Raw genomic sequence first — 18,015 nt, forward strand, 5'->3', positions numbered from 1 at the left:
AATAATAATCTTTATTTCTGAATCATTGATTCATTTCGCAGGAGTCAGATTCCGTTTTTATTGTCTGCATGACAAAATCCAACACCCGGTTTGAAATAAGCTCTCCAGTTTATCAACCCAAGTTAATTTTGAGCATTTGAATTATCTACATCAATTATATGTAAGCAAATTATGTTTTAGTTCAAGTATATAATGCCACATTTAAATACAAAAATTAATTATACATAAAATGATATCTTCCCGTGAAAATATGGCAAACACAGGTTGATTATATTTGATGAAAAAAGTGAATTAGTCAAAGTTTTCATAAAGAATGAAACCTATGAAATGCATGCATTATAGACTTTAATAAGAGTAATTCCATTCATATGCAGAGAAAAAAGCTTATATTATAGAGAAAAAAGAGTTTGAGATTAGCATTTGAGGTGCATGATTCATGAAGGATGATGATGCATATCGTGATAAGATAGAGATTGACAGATTGTGGTGGTGAGAAACTTCGGACTCAACCAATAATAGCAAGTAAAATAAAACACAGTAACATGAGAGAAAGAAGAAAGGTTTCAGGCAGTGACGTAAGCACAGCAATAACCTTTTCTTATAAGTTTTTTTTTTTTTTTTTATTTGTATGAAAATGAAATGCCTAGGAAACAAGTTGGGGAATTGGGATGACCCTCAGTAGTTGGAATTGGAACAGAACAGAACATTGTCAACTACTTAGGATAAAAATAAGGATGTGTGGTGGGGTTGATCATACCACTCATATTTTAGGCAAAATTGTGGGCTTGTTTGTTTCAGAACTTGTTTTGGAGACCAAGTCGATGTGGCAAAGCAACCTTTTTCATTGAGCCCATAATTTAATGCAAAAGGCCCATACATGGAAAACATAGGAGCTTTTGGAAAGTTGATGATTTGGCTAATGATCTTATCCATTTATAACCACACTGTCAAATTTTGATTAAACCTCTGTGTAAGGATAAGTCAAACGTGGAAAGTGTTTGTTTGAAAATGGACCAGAGAAAAACTTCACAAGCCAAAATAATAACCTCAACAAGACATTGACAACGAAAGTTCTTACAGCTTGGTTAAAAGTGTTGCCACAAAGCAAGTTTTGTATTATTGTAGAAGAAAAAACTTATCTGATTCTGATGTTTAAGACCGACAGTATGAATTATAAATTCATTGATTTGATAATTACTTATTAAAAGTAAATATTATACAGATTTTGGAATACTTTTAGTTGTTATGGAAAACCTTAACATGGTGAAAGATTGGACATGTTGATTCTGCTTTCCGCAAAAGAGGAAAGTATGAAAAGAGTGAAAAGAACAGTACATGATTTTGCATACGTATGTGTATGGTCTCGAAACTTGAAAAAACGATGGTTGAACTGAACTGAGTAGAAGGGAGCGAAAAGTAGACATAGATGCTGACACTGAAGAAACGCTTTGTTATGTGCTTCCCATTATATCTATATCATAGCTTTGATTCTGAAATTATAGGTAACGCGCAAATTGGGGAGCCAATATCTTACCCCCTAAATTGTACATCTATCCATTCATTATTGGATTGCATTCTTCTTCTTTCACCACAATCCAATCAATTGCTACTACACATTTCCTATCACAAATGACTAAATACAGTTTTTGTGTATAATTTTTCGAATAATACTTATATAATGCATTTCTATCATAAAAATATATATTTTAGATAGGTGATTGAACTGAGACACGAACGATTGGAAGTGGGAACGGAGTTTCCAAATTTGGAAGAGAAGATGAGATCGAAGTGGGTAATTAGTATTTGATGCTAAATCCATGATTAGTGTGAAAAGGTTGACAAGAGAGATTTGGATGGCTAAAACCAATGACTAATTGTTGTATTTTCACACCCTCCCATGGTACTATATATCCAAAATCTATTAGTATCTAACTTTTAAAAGCTTGAAAGTGTGCAACTTTCCTAAATCTGCATACTTGCTACTACTTGAAGTGAATCCATACACAAGGAAGTTACTTTTTCTTTTTCACGTTGCAAGTTGCAAGTTGCATTAATGCATTTTTTATTGTGAGCAGAAGGTGACCAGAGGGTGATCAATAAAGTCCAGTAGATGAGTGTGATGCCAAACTCTCCAACCTCGAAATCACAGCTACAAAATATTACACTTTCTTATGTTCAATTATTTCATATTCAATCTTATAAATAAAAAAGTTAAAAGAATAAAGTCAAAACCGATAATATATTCATCATTGTTCTAACATGAAATTTATTGAAACTCGGTTACGATTTTGAATTTAACAAAAATTGAAGAAATTTATTTTCTCCGTTCATCAGTTGAAATAATTAATGCGACATGGGTATCGACGAGATCTTCAACCTGCTCAATATCACGACGAAAGGAGGGTTTAATTCTCGTTGTCTTCATCTGATAATGCCAATGGGAATGGCCAAAATTTTGGGACGGAGATGAAGTTATTCATAAGCCATTCGTTGGTGTTAAAAAAAAATTGAGCAAGTAAATTAATTGTCACAGTCGTTCATAAATTATACAAGCAAATAATTTGAGTGGCGGCATCCACGCCTGAACATTACATCACAAACATCATGGAGATGTTGCTGTTTGTTCTTATTCATTATTTTATCTTCAATTATTTTGTAATTGTAAACCAACCCTTTTTGCACAAACTTAATAAACAAACTGAAAATAGTAGTATTAAAACCTCATTTTGATTTAACTTTTTGTGTTTTAAAATTTGCAAAACAAGTTCTAATAAGAATATACGAAATCATATAACATTTTTATTATCCCAAACGGAGCACATACATAATTATTTTTGAATTACAAAACTTGTGTGGCTAAGAAGTGAAATGCACAACCCAACGGCCAATTAACTGAAAGCCGAACGAACGTATTAAATATTGGAAGAAACAAAATAGATAAAAATTAGAAGTAGTTAGCCTATAGATGTCGAAGCACCGTTCCATTTCTTAAATCGATTAAGAGCCGAAAACAGTAGGTCAAACGCACACAACACAAATCTATTCTCAGCAATCACGCGAGAAAACATCAAAATAACACGTCGAGAAAAAAATAATTGAACCGATCCTTGTTCATGTTCATATTTACACTTGGATGATGGGTTTCGATGTTTTAATAATAAAATGTGACAGTGTTCCTAGAATGTCCTCCTGTGTGTTTGTCCCTGGAGAAAGAAGAGGATGTAAATGCCAGCTGCCTAATTCCGTGTGTGGAAATGAAGCTTCGTACTCCAAACAAGTGCTCGGTTATAAGACACGACCAAATAATGTTTGGTTGTAAAAGTTGAGAAGTGTCAATCTTTGCATAGATTCTCATTGCGCATCTCTTAAAGCACAAGTTGGCACCTTAGATTCCGTAGAATATCATGCAAGTGGCCATTCGCATACACAATTAGAAAATCATTGCCCACCAAATTCACCACCCATTTATTGTGACACTGTTAGTGAAAGCCCACCAAACTGAGTTGTTGCCACAAACGCCACCAAAACAGAAACAACCACCGCCATAACACGGTTGTATCTTCCGTCTGAATCAACTCCAGATGTTTCCACCGCCATTGGGTTCCCCGATTTGATTGAACTGCGTTCAAATTCAAACACCCAGTTAGCATTTAAACATCACATCGCGAAATTATTGTCGACGCTCTATCTGGACGGTGCAATTAAATTAAAACACGACATTTGAAAATAGGGGAAAAAACGTGACAACCATGTTTTTGGTGATATCGCACCCAAAATTGGTCCCCTAATTGACATTCCGCAAAAACTTCATTTTCCTCAGAACAATTTCAACGCCAGTAATCAATTTTCCTCTGTTCTAAAACACGTTTTAACAGCTAGAGTTTCCGTGGATTAGTTAATTAATCATCATCGATTTTAATAAAAATTACGTCAGCTATGGGAAAAAGTAATTCTAATAATAATAAAAAAAAAATTACCTTGTGGTGGGTTGCGGGCAGAAAGTGATGGTATAATCCGCAGAGGCGCAGGTGAAGGTGCTGGTGCCATCGTCGTAAGCGTAGCTGTAAGCGCGTGGGCACGCGCTCTTGAAGAACTGCGAGTAGGAGCTGGGTCTGCATGTGTCAGGCGTCGCGTAAGCGCCACTGCAGCAGTACTGTGGATCGTTGAAAGCCTCGCACGCGCTTCTACACGCCACGCCCTCGCCGCTGCTCATCACCTTGAGCTCCGTGGGGCACGGCGTGTTCAGGTCCACCACGCACCCCGTCGCGGTGCAGTTTCCGCCGCCGGTTCCGCCCTGGGGCTCCACCATCATCGGAAGGTTGTAACCGTCGACCAGGCTCACGTCGAAGAAATCCAGCCCGCCGGCTCCGTTCAGCGTGAACTCTGCCAGCGTGGCCGGCGGCGCGGCGTTACCTCCGGCGCATTCCACGGCGGAGGAGCCACAGTCGCCGGTGACACAGGAGAATTTCCCGGCGTCGTCTTGGGAGCAGTGGGTGCGTCCCCAGAGGCGGCCGGACCAGGCGGGTGGCACACCGACGACGTTGGACTCGCCGGACTGCAAAGCAAAGCCGGTGGTGGAGAGCGGCGAGGTTCCCGCACCGGATAAAAGACCGGGCCACACTGTGTAGCTGCACTTGTTCACAATGGTGAATGTAGTTGAATAAGAACCTGCCCAACATTAAACCCAACAACGGTAAAAAAAAAATGGTTTGACAGTTAATACAAGTGTAATAAAAATCAACAACATTCTATGTTTGTTAATGAATCCAAAACATGCTCATGTTCATGTACTTGAAAATAATATATCCAACATTTTAACATGAAAGTTTTCACGTTAGCATGAATGGTTGGTTACCTGTTAGAAATTGGAAGAGACATAGTGTGAAAAAAGAGGTGGAGAATCGAGATGAAGGAGCCATGGTAGAAAGTTGGAGAATAAATGAATGTAGGAAAAGATGGAAGTGAAAAATAGAATAACTAATATTCGATTTTCCTTTGTGGATGGTTTTGGAGAGAAGTGTTTCTTATAGTGAGGTTTGGGTTGGAGAACTCATATATATAGAGTTTTTCGATGTGGGGCATTTGGGTTTAGGGTAATGGGTGTGGGACCAAGTGTAGCAGTGCACATGCATGCATAAACCGCCAATGTGAAGGTCGGCGATGTCTGGTTTATTTGTGACGATTTCACATAGGCCCTAGATTGGAGGAACCTTAATATAAGTATATAAAATGACAAAAAATATAATAATGAAGGGTATGGGGTTGGGGTTGGGGTTGGGAAGGAATAAAAAACAGTGCTTGAATTGGAGCTGAAAAAGGACGGCTAGGCAAAAATGTGAATAATTATGGGAAGAAGCTTTGATACTGGTGCACTTGAAGCCATTATTATGATTTTTTCCTTTGAAATAACGTAGGATTGAGGTTGGTTCAGTGGAGGTCAAGTGGAGGACTGAAAGGTCAAATATAAGACATAAGCAGTAGAAGTACTTATTCCATGTGATTTTTGTCCCTTCACATGGACCATCCATCCATCATATGCTCACATGCATTCTCCCTTTTATTTTACACTCTTCAATAACTTATCCTTTCTCTGTTGCTAAATAATAAACTTCAATAAATTAGTTTTTTATAATTGCTGTTTGCAATCTCAAAACCAAACCCACACTTCTACTCATATTATAAAATACCCGTACAGATCAATCTATTATAAATCTCACCGGCTTTTTTGAATGAGTAATATTAAATTATTATACAATTTTTTTGTGATAAAAAATTGTAATTTGTCGCTCAGTATTGGACTTGAACACGGCCCAAAAAAATCTGAAAAGGTAGATGAAAAACATCACAGTGCACAGTACCAGCCCAAATCACGCAACAACTAACTACCAAACCAGTAAACCACTGGAACGTGGCATTCAAAACGAAAACAAAGTATGATCTATGCAACAGCAAAGTAATAAGACCAAAGATATTTTCTGAATAAGCCGAAAATACTGAAAATTTTGAAACCACTAAAGACAATTTTTCGTTTCAAGTTGTTTTGAAATTTGTGTCTCAAACAAAAGAAGAAAAAATATCTCACCACTGTGTCAGAATACTGACAGCACGTAGCAGAGAATTGTGTTACAACTAACTAAAGAAAATAGAAATTTAACATTCACAAAGATGCAAGTTACCAACTTACCAAGTTAGTTGCATGTTAATTGTAGCAGTTACATATGTGTCCTGTGAATTGATGAAAGGTCAACAACGTTAACGGTCCTGTATTACGGCCTTTGCTGTGTCTTGGGGATGTGACGTAAGCTCTTCAGTGATGACATAAGAAATTAAAGTCTTTGTTTTCAATTTTTTTGTTAGTTGCTTCATTTCATTTTCTACATCTAGCACAAGTTGGTAAGAGATCAATCTACCACCACATTTATATTTTCTACTATATTTTTTTAATCAATCAATCCTAATAATTTTTAATTCTTTTTTATCTACTTGCATATTTAGATTGGCACAAGTTGGAAACAGAAGATGATGAATTTCGTAGCCATGTAAACTTTTACTTTTATAAGTCCTAAAATGTTCTTTTCGAAATTATGATAACCAGCGTCAACAAAACATTATCATTTATGAAAAGCCAATCAATGTATCATATCTTTTTTATTTGACTTATCAGGAAAAGTTTATCTGAAAAACATTAGTGATATTTTAGTTTATTTTTTGTAGATTCAAAGAAGTAAATTAGTGTAGGTATATAAAGTGAATGGCTAAATTAGGTATAACTTTTAGAACCGTCGCATGTGAACCTAGATCATGGGCTTTATGACTCAAATTCTGTATCAGTGACGGTGATTCTGTTATGATTTCTTTTAGGTATAATTCTTTTGTTATTTTTTTTTTCCTCAGCAACAAAACAGATAATTTTTTTTTTTATAAAGGATGACATGGCATAAGGAGTGCCGTGTCTTTACAACAGGACCTAATGTTCACTCAATTAGAAGTAACATGTTCATAGCACCAAAAAAAAAAGATAAAAAAATATCACATTGATACTTAGAGAAGTTCTTTTTACACAGAGAAAAACACAATATAAATTTTTATGTTACGTTCAAATAGATGAATGTGAATGAATTTGATATAGGATCTTACTTTATAGTATGTATTATTATAAAGTTTGATCTGCACTTGTTTGAAGATATTTTACACAACTACTTTGTTACTTGTCAATAAAACTTGATTCTAAAATGTAAAAATGTGAAATTTCTCATGCACTAATATCACCTTTAAGTTTGTTTGATTTGAGAAAAAGAATGAAGAAAGAAAACACATTTTAATAATTAAAAAAAAAAAACTATAGATTGTAATACTTTTTTTACTTAATATTATTATGGGCTTTTAAATTTTTTTGATTTGACATGTAGTTTGAAAGTTATACTTAATCAGGCTAAAATAAACAATTTTACTTATTTTAGTATAATAGTGTATGATTGTTGTTTATGAGGTTTGAGATAGTGGAAGAACTCTATTGTGGGATAATTAATTCTAGGGTTAAATATGTTTTTGTCCCTCAAGTTTCACTAAATTTTAAAATTAGTCATTTTCCGAAACTTCATATCAATTTAGTCATTCATCTTTAAAAATGTAAGGATTTAGTCCTTCTTACCAAATTTTGTTAAGTTTATTTGATATTTTAAATGCATTTTATGATAATATTTGAGTTAATATTGAAGCAAAAATGTATCAAACGGTGTAAATAATTCAAATACTATCGTGAAATGCACTTGAAATGTAAGGTAAATTTAACAAAAATTAATTAAAATAACTAAATTGGTCAAAATTTTTGAAAAGTGACTAATTTCAAATTTTACTGAAACTTAAGGGACTAAAAACATATTTAATCCTTAATTCTATATAGATATGATTTCTTTAAAACATAGTAATTTCAATATTGTGTTGCGAAATTTGCCGTAAGTCACTTTATCATATTGTTGACAAAATGGAAAGTTTGTCAGCCCAAAATGAAAAGTTTATTTTAATATCACCAAAGTCCCCAAGCCATTCTTAGTCCCACACCAAACAACAAATTAATGGCCCATGATAACTTACTATTTACACCCCCTATTTTTCCCCTTCCCACCATTTCCCAGATATTAGTTTTAATTGTTTGATGTGAACGCCATTTGTTCCCATATGATTATTATTCAAAGTTTGCTAGTGAGAAATAAAATTCTATTTTAATTCATTCATAAATTTGATAACTACACCTATAAAGGATGTATAAATATCCCAAAATCTTACAATCCATTGTTTACTCATCAGTAGAATCAAGTTATTCATTTCACTTTGCGCTTCTATATAAAAGCTTTCATTATGAATCAATTATATAAAAATTTGAATGTGATTTTAAAATAATGACCACAAAGGTTACTAATGTAACAAATTTTAACATGTTAAAATAATTCGATTTACAAAAACAGTATAAAGAGAATAATTCATCTTCAAAAGCTCTATTCTAAAGTTATCGTTTAAGCTAAAATAAGATCTTAGAGCTATTATTAATCCATACACCTAACCATGTTTTGAAACATCGCAACATAATCTGCACAATTAGATAATATAATATTTGGTTAAGGGGTTAGTTCGTGAAAAACTAGGCACTACAAAATCTAGACAAAAAGAAAGATTAAGGAGATTCGTAAAACGAAGTCGATTTCATCTATATTGCATGATCCTCAAAATTATTTCATGCAATGAAGCTTGTTCATAAACATGGTAATAACTCCATGATTCTCAAATTATCTACAGAACAGAGAACAGCAAAATAAATCTGCTGCTGCTGAAAGAGGGACATCATATCCATGCAAGTGCCACTGAACACAGATTGTTCAGTATACTTCCACATTCCATTGTTCTGCCTTCTTCAATTGCTTCTTGTAATCAAACCAATCGATACCTACACCAACAAAACCAACGAATACCCAAAAAGTCTCAATGCATCAAACTGAACAGTGATTGATTTTCAATACAGTTCCTCGTCATTTATCAGTTCAGTTCAAACTCAATGAATTATGATGAGACATAAACTATGAGTAAAAGGAAAGTGTTATATTTTACCATCTTTTGCTGCCAATGACACCATTATCTCATCGATTCCCTGTTCCATTCCTTTCAATCCACACATGTACACAAAAGTGTTATCTTTCTTCAGTAATTCCCATAACTCTTCTGCATATTCAGCCATTCTTGTTTGGATGTACATCTTTTCTCCCTTCTCGTTTGTTTGCTCTCTGCTCACAGCAAAGTCTAGTCTGAAGTTCTCGGGTGCTTTCTCCTTCATCTTTTCAAATTCCTGTTCCACAAATCACCATTTATTTGCAACAAAAATCTATAAGCCTCCATATTCAACACACCAAGATATGTTTCTGAATAAAAACAGTAGTTTGATTCATCTCACCTCCTTATAGAGTAGTGAACTGCTTGTGGGAACACCCAAGAAGAGCCATGCCAAACCATTAAACTACACACATCACATTAGTCGTCAAACATTGATTACGTACAACATACACGTTTTATAATACTAAAAACTCTTAACTAGTTTCTTATGCAGCAAATACGTGGCTAAGAGTTTTCTTCCTTTGAAAGATGAATTTTTGTGGACTTCTATGGTAACTCTTCCCTTCAATCTTTCAATATATAAATACTTAATTAACCCCTTTTATTTTAGAGTGTAAAGTAATAGAGCAAATTGAAATGATTAACTATACACATTGTCATATTCAATGAATCAAGAACAATATATAAGTCTCCGGCTACACTTACCTTGTAGTCATCATGCTTCTCGAAGAACATTTTCCATAAAAATGAGCGAAATGGGGCAATTCCAGTTCCAGTTGCCAACTAAGGAAAAACAATTGTGGAGATCAATGGTAATGGTAGTAAAAAATCGATGCAAATGTTAGGATAAAAATATAAATTTGACTTTTATACACTTCTTTTCAAAATTTACAAACATTTTTTTTTTCTATTAAGATGAAGAGGTTTAGGTAATGTGTACCATGATGACTGTGGCATTGGGATCTTTTGGCATAAGCATTTCTTTACCAACAGGTCCAGTAATCTTTACCTCTGCTCCTGGTTTTAAGTCGCCTGAATAAGCAGCATGACCACAAGCCAGTAAATATAATTTCAACAAAAAAAAAAAAAAAACTCACATTTGCTTGATTAAGTACATCTATTGAGAATTATAGACAATAATTACATGCACTTCTTAATTTTTTATACACAGTTTAAAAGGAAAAAAAAATTAGGTTTTGCATTGGATTTTCATGCTTTGACCCTATATTATATTATACACACAAAAACTAAAGCCGGTAAGCCTTACACAAGAAATTTGAGCAAACTCCCTTGACAATTTCTCCCTTTTCATCTGTGTACACAAGACGTTTCACGCATAAAGAAACCTGTTTTGGAGGCATCATATACATCAGATGGAAAATAAGTTTGAAATCCTGAGTAAGTGATAAATAATTGAGCAAGTTTAACTGCTATGATGTTGCAGAAGATACATGTAATTGAATATATAAATATAGGATTCTAATCTCAAATTCTTTAAGGTGAAAAATTGAAAAGAGTCTGGAACACAGTTCAACATTGATAAAAACTCACAGTTTTGGAATCTCCAAAATCACCAAGGGCACTGCTGGCAATAGAATACAATCTCAGTTTGTGAGGCTTGCCATTCTTGTCAACCCCATCAGCAATTACCCCAATTGATTGTCCTTCTCTGTAAGGAACTTCTCCTGAAAAATCGGAAATTTATACATATTTTCAGTAAAAAAGAGTGTTTTTTCTACAGCAACATCCATGTTATGAACAAACAGTGAAGAAAAAAAGGTAAAAAATTGAGAGAAAAACTACCCTCAGTGCTGAAGACCATGTGCCAAGTTTCTCCAGGTGCATCATCCCCGGTGATCTTTGTGTTGAGAAGACACCTACCAACATATGGGTCTTTGGGTCTGAACTTGTTCACGACCACACCTTCATCTTGTTTCTTCGATTCCTTTTCAACCTTAGCAGGTGCCTCTGTTGTCACTTGTGCTCTCACCGAAACCACCCTTCCACTCACCGAAACATCTTTGTATTGTAACGAAACCTGAGAAACAAAAAACCGGATGGATCATACTCCAATTACAGTGCAGTGATAAAAGTGCAAGCTTTTTGTTGAATAGATGTGAATGGAAGTTACCTTCTTGAAGAAGATTCTATCTGGGGCAGTGATGGAGGTTCTGGTTGGAAGAGAGGTGGACTTAGAAGCAGGAAAGGAAACTGCAGCAGTTACCGCAGTAGCCATGTTGTAAAAACTTGAGACAGAGAAAGAGAGAGTAATGTTTATGTTTAATGAAGTGATGAAATGATGTGTGTGCAGTGAAGAATGAAAGGAGAAAGAATGAGATTTTAAGATTGGGTGGATGAGATTTGTAAGGCAATGCAGTGGCAGATGTGAGGATAAGTTTATTTGTGTTCTTATGCAATGTGTCACCACTCATATTGTTTACAAAGAACACGTGACCATAACATTCAAAGGCTACATACAAATTTATGTTTTTTTTTATACTTTTTACCTTTGATTTTAAAATAGTGATTTAGTTTCATATTTTAAAAAGTTCACAAATTAATCTTAATTTTTAATTTTGCCTATATTTGTCTTACAGTAAAAACAAATAGAAAGAAACTAAAGATAAAAAAAAATATTTGGGCTCGTACATTCATGCTTTTACTTCCTGGACTTCCATAATTTCTGGCACGCTTACAACTTTTAAAATGATGATTTCATCCTTTCATCCTTTTGTAAGAATAATTTCTAGATTATTTGTTCAGGAAATTTTCTAGAACAAGTTTTCAAAAAAAAAAAAATGTAATTTTCAGAACAAAATTTCTGAAACAAATTTTCTAGAGTGAGATTTTTGGAAAAAGAAAAATTAAAACACATGAAATATATTTTGGAATGAGATTTTCAGAACAAAATTTTTGAATCAACCCTTTTAGGACATATGTGATGTCTTCCGGAATAAAATTTTCAGGATAAATTGGTGTAATGCAGTAAAAGAAAATGATATTTTAGTATGAGGTTGCAAGAAGAAAAAGCCTTATGCCTTGAGGAAAATGGGGCAAGGCCCAATCCTAACCTAAAATGGAGCTTCAATTTTCCATCCTAATGCAATCATTCATTTCTTCACAAAACCAATTATATTTATATTTGTATTTTTAAATCTGAAGTATATTTTTCAAAAGGTTATTTGTAATTACTAGTGTTTATCCGGGCACGATAGTGTATGTGTATACACATTTTTTAGATATGAATAATAGTATGTTAATAGATGATAATAGTGTTAATAAGTGATAATAGTATAATGTTATTAAGTTAATATATAAAATAAATTTATATTTATTAAAAATAAAGTGAAATGAATAGAAAAATTAATTGTTGATGAATACAAAAAGGAAAAAAAAATAAATAATTTTATAAAAAATAAATAAAAAATCATTAATTTTAAAAAATTTAATAAATAATTATATCATAAAAAATAAAATTATTATTATGAAATGTGAACATAATTCTCATTATATATATATATATATATATATATATATATATATATATTGTTATAGATACAGTTCATCTGTTCGCATCTAAGAAAACAGAATACATTTGTAAAAGTTAATATTAGACATTTGGTTGCACCATTGTCATATTTACTTTTTGATTTGAGAACAAAATTTGTGCGATTTACCTCAAAACCACCGTACCCTAAACAACAGTATTTTTAAAAGTTTAGAACATCATATCTTTTACTTATAAAATAATTTAAATTTGTAATAATTTTTTTTCAATAAATTAATAAAAATTAATTTGAACATATAGTGTTAACGGTGCAATTTAAGGATGAGTATGCACAGCAAATATGGAAGAGTAAAATATTTTTTAATATCTATCTCCTTTTTTAGTGTATAGATTTTCTTTTTTTTTAATAGTGGATAGAGAAAAAAATATACGTATTGCCTTGGAAGAAGATGTAAATTTCCATAAAAAGTAAGTGTTACATAAAATTCCTCCCTCAAAGGATTGGAAGGCATGCGAAGTTATTTTAAATAAACTTTTCATTTTGTTAGAAACCTTTTTTAATTTCTGTTAATCATAATCTCCCATATCACTTCTACAAAATTTTATTGTTGAAAAAATATAGACAGGAAGTAAAATTATTTTAATAGCACCTAATTTTCTTTATTTCATTTTCTTCTCTCACAATGTTCTTGAAGTATGATTATTTAATAATTAATTAAATATATTTTTTGTCTCTTAATTTACGATGAAAATTATTAGTCCATTTTTAAAATAATGATCTATTTTAATCTTTTAACTTTAAGAAATACATAGATTTAATTTTTTTAATTAAATTTTATTAAATTAATTTGATATTTTAAATATGTATTGAAGCTAATATTAAACTATAAATGTATTAAATGATACAAATAACTCAAAAGTTATTAAATACGTTTGAAACAATAGCTAATTTTATAATATTTTGTTAAAATAACTAGATTTATAATTGAATGATTAAATTAAATCAAAGTTTAAAAATAACCAATTCTAAAAACATACGTGTAAAAACAATATTTGTTATCTTGTGCGTATGTGATAGAATTACTTGTCTTTTTCCCGTACATGTATAAAACAAACTTTCCAACTCTGTAAAGCACCCAAAACTAAGCTTCACCAATTATTGATTGGGTTCGGATCTGACTTACCCGAAAATTTCAATTTTAAAATTTATATTTAACCATTTTAATTTTAAATAAATCAAATAAATATATCAATTTTATACCTAACAAAAACAAACTTGTGTGATTTTTACAATTATTTTCTAAAGTAAACTATTTTATGTAATTTATTATTAAATTTCAATAAAAAAAATAATCATATCAAAAATACAATTGAAAATTTTAAAAATAATTTCAATCAAATTTAGCAGGATGAGAATATTCAGGTTCAGTAAGATGTGTCTATCATCACCTTCTGTACATATCTGGTGTGGTGTGTATCTTAGCATGCATCTTTTTCTTGACAAATATTATTTTATAGGTGTGGGAGTAGAGAAGAATGAAAATGTGGGTATTTGATAAGAATCTTGTGCAAAATATTTTTATAAATAAATGGGTAACAATTTTTTGCAAATTAAAATTTATAACAAAATTTTGTAAAAAATTTAAAAAAAAAAATTGACGAGAAATATATATTTTTTAGTAATTCATAATTGACTTTGCAATAGTAAATATTGGAAAGCAAAAAACTGTTAAAACATAATAAGAAAATATTTTTTGTGTTAAAACCGGTGAAAATAATACTTCTCAAAAGATTTTACATCGTCTAGGATGATTTATGAGTGAGTGTTAGTGTTTATATAATGAATGTTAGTGTCTATATAATGAACTTTAAGTTTATGGTGTTCATTGTCACAAGTTAAAGATACTTTAGTGAGTTAGTGTTTAACTTTTCTTATTCTCTTATAGTAGAGTGACGTGAGATATAACTAAATTTTTGTTTTGAAGAATGTGAATATACTTGGATCAAAGGATTGAAAGTATTTTTAATGTGTTATATATATTTATGCATAAATTTTTTTACATTATAATGTAAGGTATCAAAATTGTTCACCATGGCGGGGATGTTAAGTTGACAATTGTTCACGGCATGGCGGGATGTTAAGTTGACAATTGTTCACCATTTGTTTGATAAAGTAAGGTATAATGCAAAAATCCAATGACATGGCGGGGATGTTAAGTTGACAATTGAATCACGTGAACAGAAGTATGACCAGATGGTTTTGTAGACGAGGGACTCACCGTCTATATATCATGCTGGGTGGTGGTTTTGTTTCCAATTACATTTCTCAAATCTTGGGGATTTCTGTTCATCAACAATGGTTTCTTCAGCTCTTTTAACAGCCTTTTTCAATATCTTCTTCCTATTCCTATCAGGTGCATATTCAGCGACTTTCACCATCACTAACTTGTGCGCCAACACAGTGTGGCCAGCAATTTTATCCAGCGACGGAAGCTCGCCCCTCCCCAGCACCGGTTTTGCTCTCGTACCAGGTGACTCCAAAACTCTCCCTGTGCCTCTCGCTTGGTCCGGCCGATTGTGGGGTCGGACCCTTTGCTCCATCGACATCACCGGCAAGTTCTCATGCGTTACCGGTGACTGCGGTACCTCAACTGTAGAATGTGGCGATGGAAACCCCACATCACCGGTTACTCTTGTGGAGTTTGATTTTAATGGCACCAGCCGACTCATCTTATACGACATCAGCCTCGTCGACGGTTTCAACCTTCCAGTGGAGGTGGCTCCTAGGGGTAGAAACTGCTCGGCGACGGGTTGCTTGGCGGACTTGAACATGGCGTGTCCAATGGAGCTTAAGGTGATGAGGGACAGAGAGGTCGTGGCTTGCAAAAGCACGTGCCAAACTGAATCATGCTCTAGTTCACTCTTTTTCAAGACTGCATGTTCTGGCGCTCGCGTTTATGCTCACGATCATCATAGCTTCTTCACTTGTTCATCTTCTCATTACACACTCACTTTCTGTCCTACCTCCAAAAGGTCAATTTTTTTAATAATTTCATTACTATAATTTTTAAATATTTTTAACTTTTATTATTAAATTTTATGTGATTTTGCTCTTACTATTAAATATTTTGTGATTTCTGTAGAATATAAAAAATAATAAAAGTATATCTCGAACACGATTTTTAAGTAAATTTAAGAATCATACCAAAATATGTTTTCACTTTTTTTAATATTAAAATAAATATAAATAATTTTAAACAAAAATTATTAATATTTTTTATTTATGTTATAGGTAATTTTTTATCAAAGATACTCATTTAATTTAAAAAATATTAATTTTAAAAAAATAATATTTTATTAAAGGGTTAAATTGGGAATAAAAATATAGACACTAAAATGAAAATCTCATATATATATATATATATATATATATATATATATATATATATATATATATATATATATAAAGTATAGATATAATATAATGTTGTTCTTTTTAATAATTAGATTTCACTTAATTTAATTAAACATAGTTATTTATATTAATAAAATGAACAATTAAAAAATTAATAGAATAAGACTAAAATGAATTCTTTAATTTTTAAATAATAAAAAGATTTAATAGAATGAGAAAATAAATATTATAAAATAATAATCATCGTATATATGGACAACTTAATCACGTGCTTCTGAATTTTTGTGTAGTGGGACGAAGCCAGAGAAAAAAAAAGACCATCCAGGCAAGAAGCCAGAGAAAAAAAAAGATCTTTCAGGCAAAATGGTAGCATTATACACAGGAGGCGGCAGCATGGCAGCTGTGGTATCTGTTATTGGCCTTATTCGTTTGTTCATAAAATTCCGAACAGGGATACGCTTCTCAAAGAACGGAGATTGGGAAATCAGCTTGGGGGCAGAAACCAGATAGATCGCAATAGCCCGCGACGTCTTGTTGTATGTTTTCTGATTGATTGGTGTGTAAGTTATTTTTCTTTGATGACTTTAAATTGCTGAATACTCATTTTAATGTTTCATAAAGAGTTAGTCCCACCATTTAGAGAAGTTCTGTCTGCCTTTTTTGTTTTTTATTTGGATCAAGCAACTTCAAAATAAGAATTTATATACAACTATTATCGTTTCCTTGGGCTATACAAAGTATATACAAGTACATAACAGATATTTAAATGGAACTAAAGTCAAAATTTGTCACTTTTTATAAAGGTTTTTTTTTTACCAACAAAGTTATATGTGCACAGGATGGCAGGGGTATCTTAACCCTTTTACATAAAATATTGTTCACAATAGATATATGACAATAAATTTAGAAAAAAAAAAAAAAAAAACCTCCTTTAACTCCCTATCCCAAAAGATCAGATATGATTCCCCTGTTTTACATGCTAAACGCTCCATAATTGCCCAACAGGCTAGTAGTAGAAATACTATATATCTTTTATGTCACGGTGCGATCCAGATTTTGAGTTACCAGTTTGTTACCGGTTTGTCCATATTAGACTTCATGTGCTTTCCTTCGTGCATGTGAATATATCTAATCCAGCTGCATACAAATATCATTACACATTAATGCACAATTTACCCATACCAAATAGCACTTTTTACATATTGACTTTTCACAGATAAAATGTTTGTTGCTCCAAATAGTTAGTATCCCCTGCACCTGAACTGTGTATTCATCGGTCGTCACTATCTCCCCAGATTGCATAACATTTTTCTGTGGAAATTGTTCCCAATTTAGTTTCCTGAATACACGTCTTTCCTATCCCTTCCTTCCTAAGATTTTGTAGCAAATATGTCGATTTTGAAGGACCCCCTAATCCCCTCATTCCATTATATTCAATTACTACCACCTGCATTGCCCTCTTTCCTACCTGTTTATTCTTGTTATCCCTCTCTTCCATTTCATGTAACTGTTCCCCGACAAAAGTAATTTCTATTTGTTTCCCAATATCCCATATTCTATTTGCCTCACCGTGATTACTATACATCCAATGAAGTCTATTACAATTAAAACAATATCTTCATTCCAAATTGAATTGCTTAATTAGTTATAAATAGCTGACCGGATTTGGCGACGCTGTTGTGCCGTGATCGTTGCCGCTCCTGCTGACCTTGCTTTGCTTGGTTCCCCTCTGAGCATTTTCCTACCTTTCGGAAAGGTTTCTGGATTCACCTGATAAGATTCTTTCATTTTGGGGAAGACCTAATGTTTTCGCCAGCCCGCGCTCCCTCGACGCCCTTGATCGCGATTGTTGCCCAGAGTTTTGCTCTTCTCGTAGTTTGCCAACGGATCCTTTGTTGGGCAAAGTTGTGATTCCATTGCTACCGCTTGCTCCTTCTTCTCCTTCTCGTTGGTTTGTTTGGGTCAATTTTCGCTTCGTGATCGATTTGCC

At 32.7% G+C, this 18,015-nt stretch overlaps 2 protein-coding genes and 1 pseudogene across 2 annotated transcripts; 1 reads left to right on the top strand and 2 right to left on the bottom strand.

Annotated features, from left to right (window-relative positions):
* Positions 1-3,073: 3,073 nt before the first annotated feature.
* Positions 3,074-5,087, bottom strand: LOC114168278 (pathogenesis-related thaumatin-like protein 3.5). Its single transcript, XM_028053034.2, has 3 exons — positions 4,856-5,087; positions 3,978-4,668; positions 3,074-3,619 (listed from the first exon to the last, which is right to left on the bottom strand). The coding sequence occupies exons 1-3, from the start codon at positions 4,917-4,919 to the stop codon at positions 3,466-3,468; spliced, it is 909 nt and encodes a 302-aa protein (XP_027908835.2). The 5' UTR covers positions 4,920-5,087; the 3' UTR covers positions 3,074-3,465.
* A 3,593-nt stretch (positions 5,088-8,680) lies between these two features.
* On the bottom strand, positions 8,681-11,495 carry LOC114168362 (ferredoxin--NADP reductase, leaf isozyme, chloroplastic). Its single transcript, XM_028053149.2, has 9 exons — positions 11,234-11,495; positions 10,906-11,140; positions 10,654-10,787; positions 10,370-10,448; positions 10,043-10,134; positions 9,808-9,885; positions 9,443-9,505; positions 9,103-9,337; positions 8,681-8,941 (listed from the first exon to the last, which is right to left on the bottom strand). Exons 1-9 carry the CDS (start codon positions 11,336-11,338, stop codon positions 8,874-8,876), a joined length of 1,089 nt encoding a protein of 362 aa, XP_027908950.1. The 5' UTR covers positions 11,339-11,495; the 3' UTR covers positions 8,681-8,873.
* A 3,471-nt stretch (positions 11,496-14,966) lies between these two features.
* LOC114174612 (pathogenesis-related thaumatin-like protein 3.5 pseudogene) lies at positions 14,967-16,535 on the top strand (annotated as a pseudogene).
* The last annotated feature ends 1,480 nt before the right edge of the window (positions 16,536-18,015 follow it).

The sequence above is a fragment of the Vigna unguiculata genome, chromosome 2, assembly GCF_037176805.1.
Source record: "Vigna unguiculata cultivar grain cowpea cultivar isolate G323 ecotype 2 chromosome 2, ASM3717680v1, whole genome shotgun sequence".
NCBI classification, from domain to species: Eukaryota; Viridiplantae; Streptophyta; class Magnoliopsida; order Fabales; family Fabaceae; genus Vigna; species Vigna unguiculata.

Coding starts and splice junctions, on each gene's coding strand:
- LOC114168278 (XM_028053034.2), bottom strand. CDS start 4,919: ATGGCTCCTTCATCTCGATTCTCCACCTCTTTTTTCACACTATGTCTC. Junction 4,669..4,855: donor TCTCTTCCAATTTCTAACAG/GTAACCAACCAT, acceptor AATGTTGGGCAG/GTTCTTATTCAACTACATTC. Junction 3,620..3,977: donor TGCCCGCAACCCACCACAAG/GTAATTTTTTTT, acceptor ATTTGAACGCAG/TTCAATCAAATCGGGGAACC.
- LOC114168362 (XM_028053149.2), bottom strand. CDS start 11,338: ATGGCTACTGCGGTAACTGCTGCAGTTTCCTTTCCTGCTTCTAAGTCC. Junction 10,788..10,905: donor CATGGTCTTCAGCACTGAGG/GTAGTTTTTCTC, acceptor CCGATTTTTCAG/GAGAAGTTCCTTACAGAGAA. Junction 9,506..9,807: donor AGAAGCATGATGACTACAAG/GTAAGTGTAGCC, acceptor TGATGTGTGTAG/TTTAATGGTTTGGCATGGCT.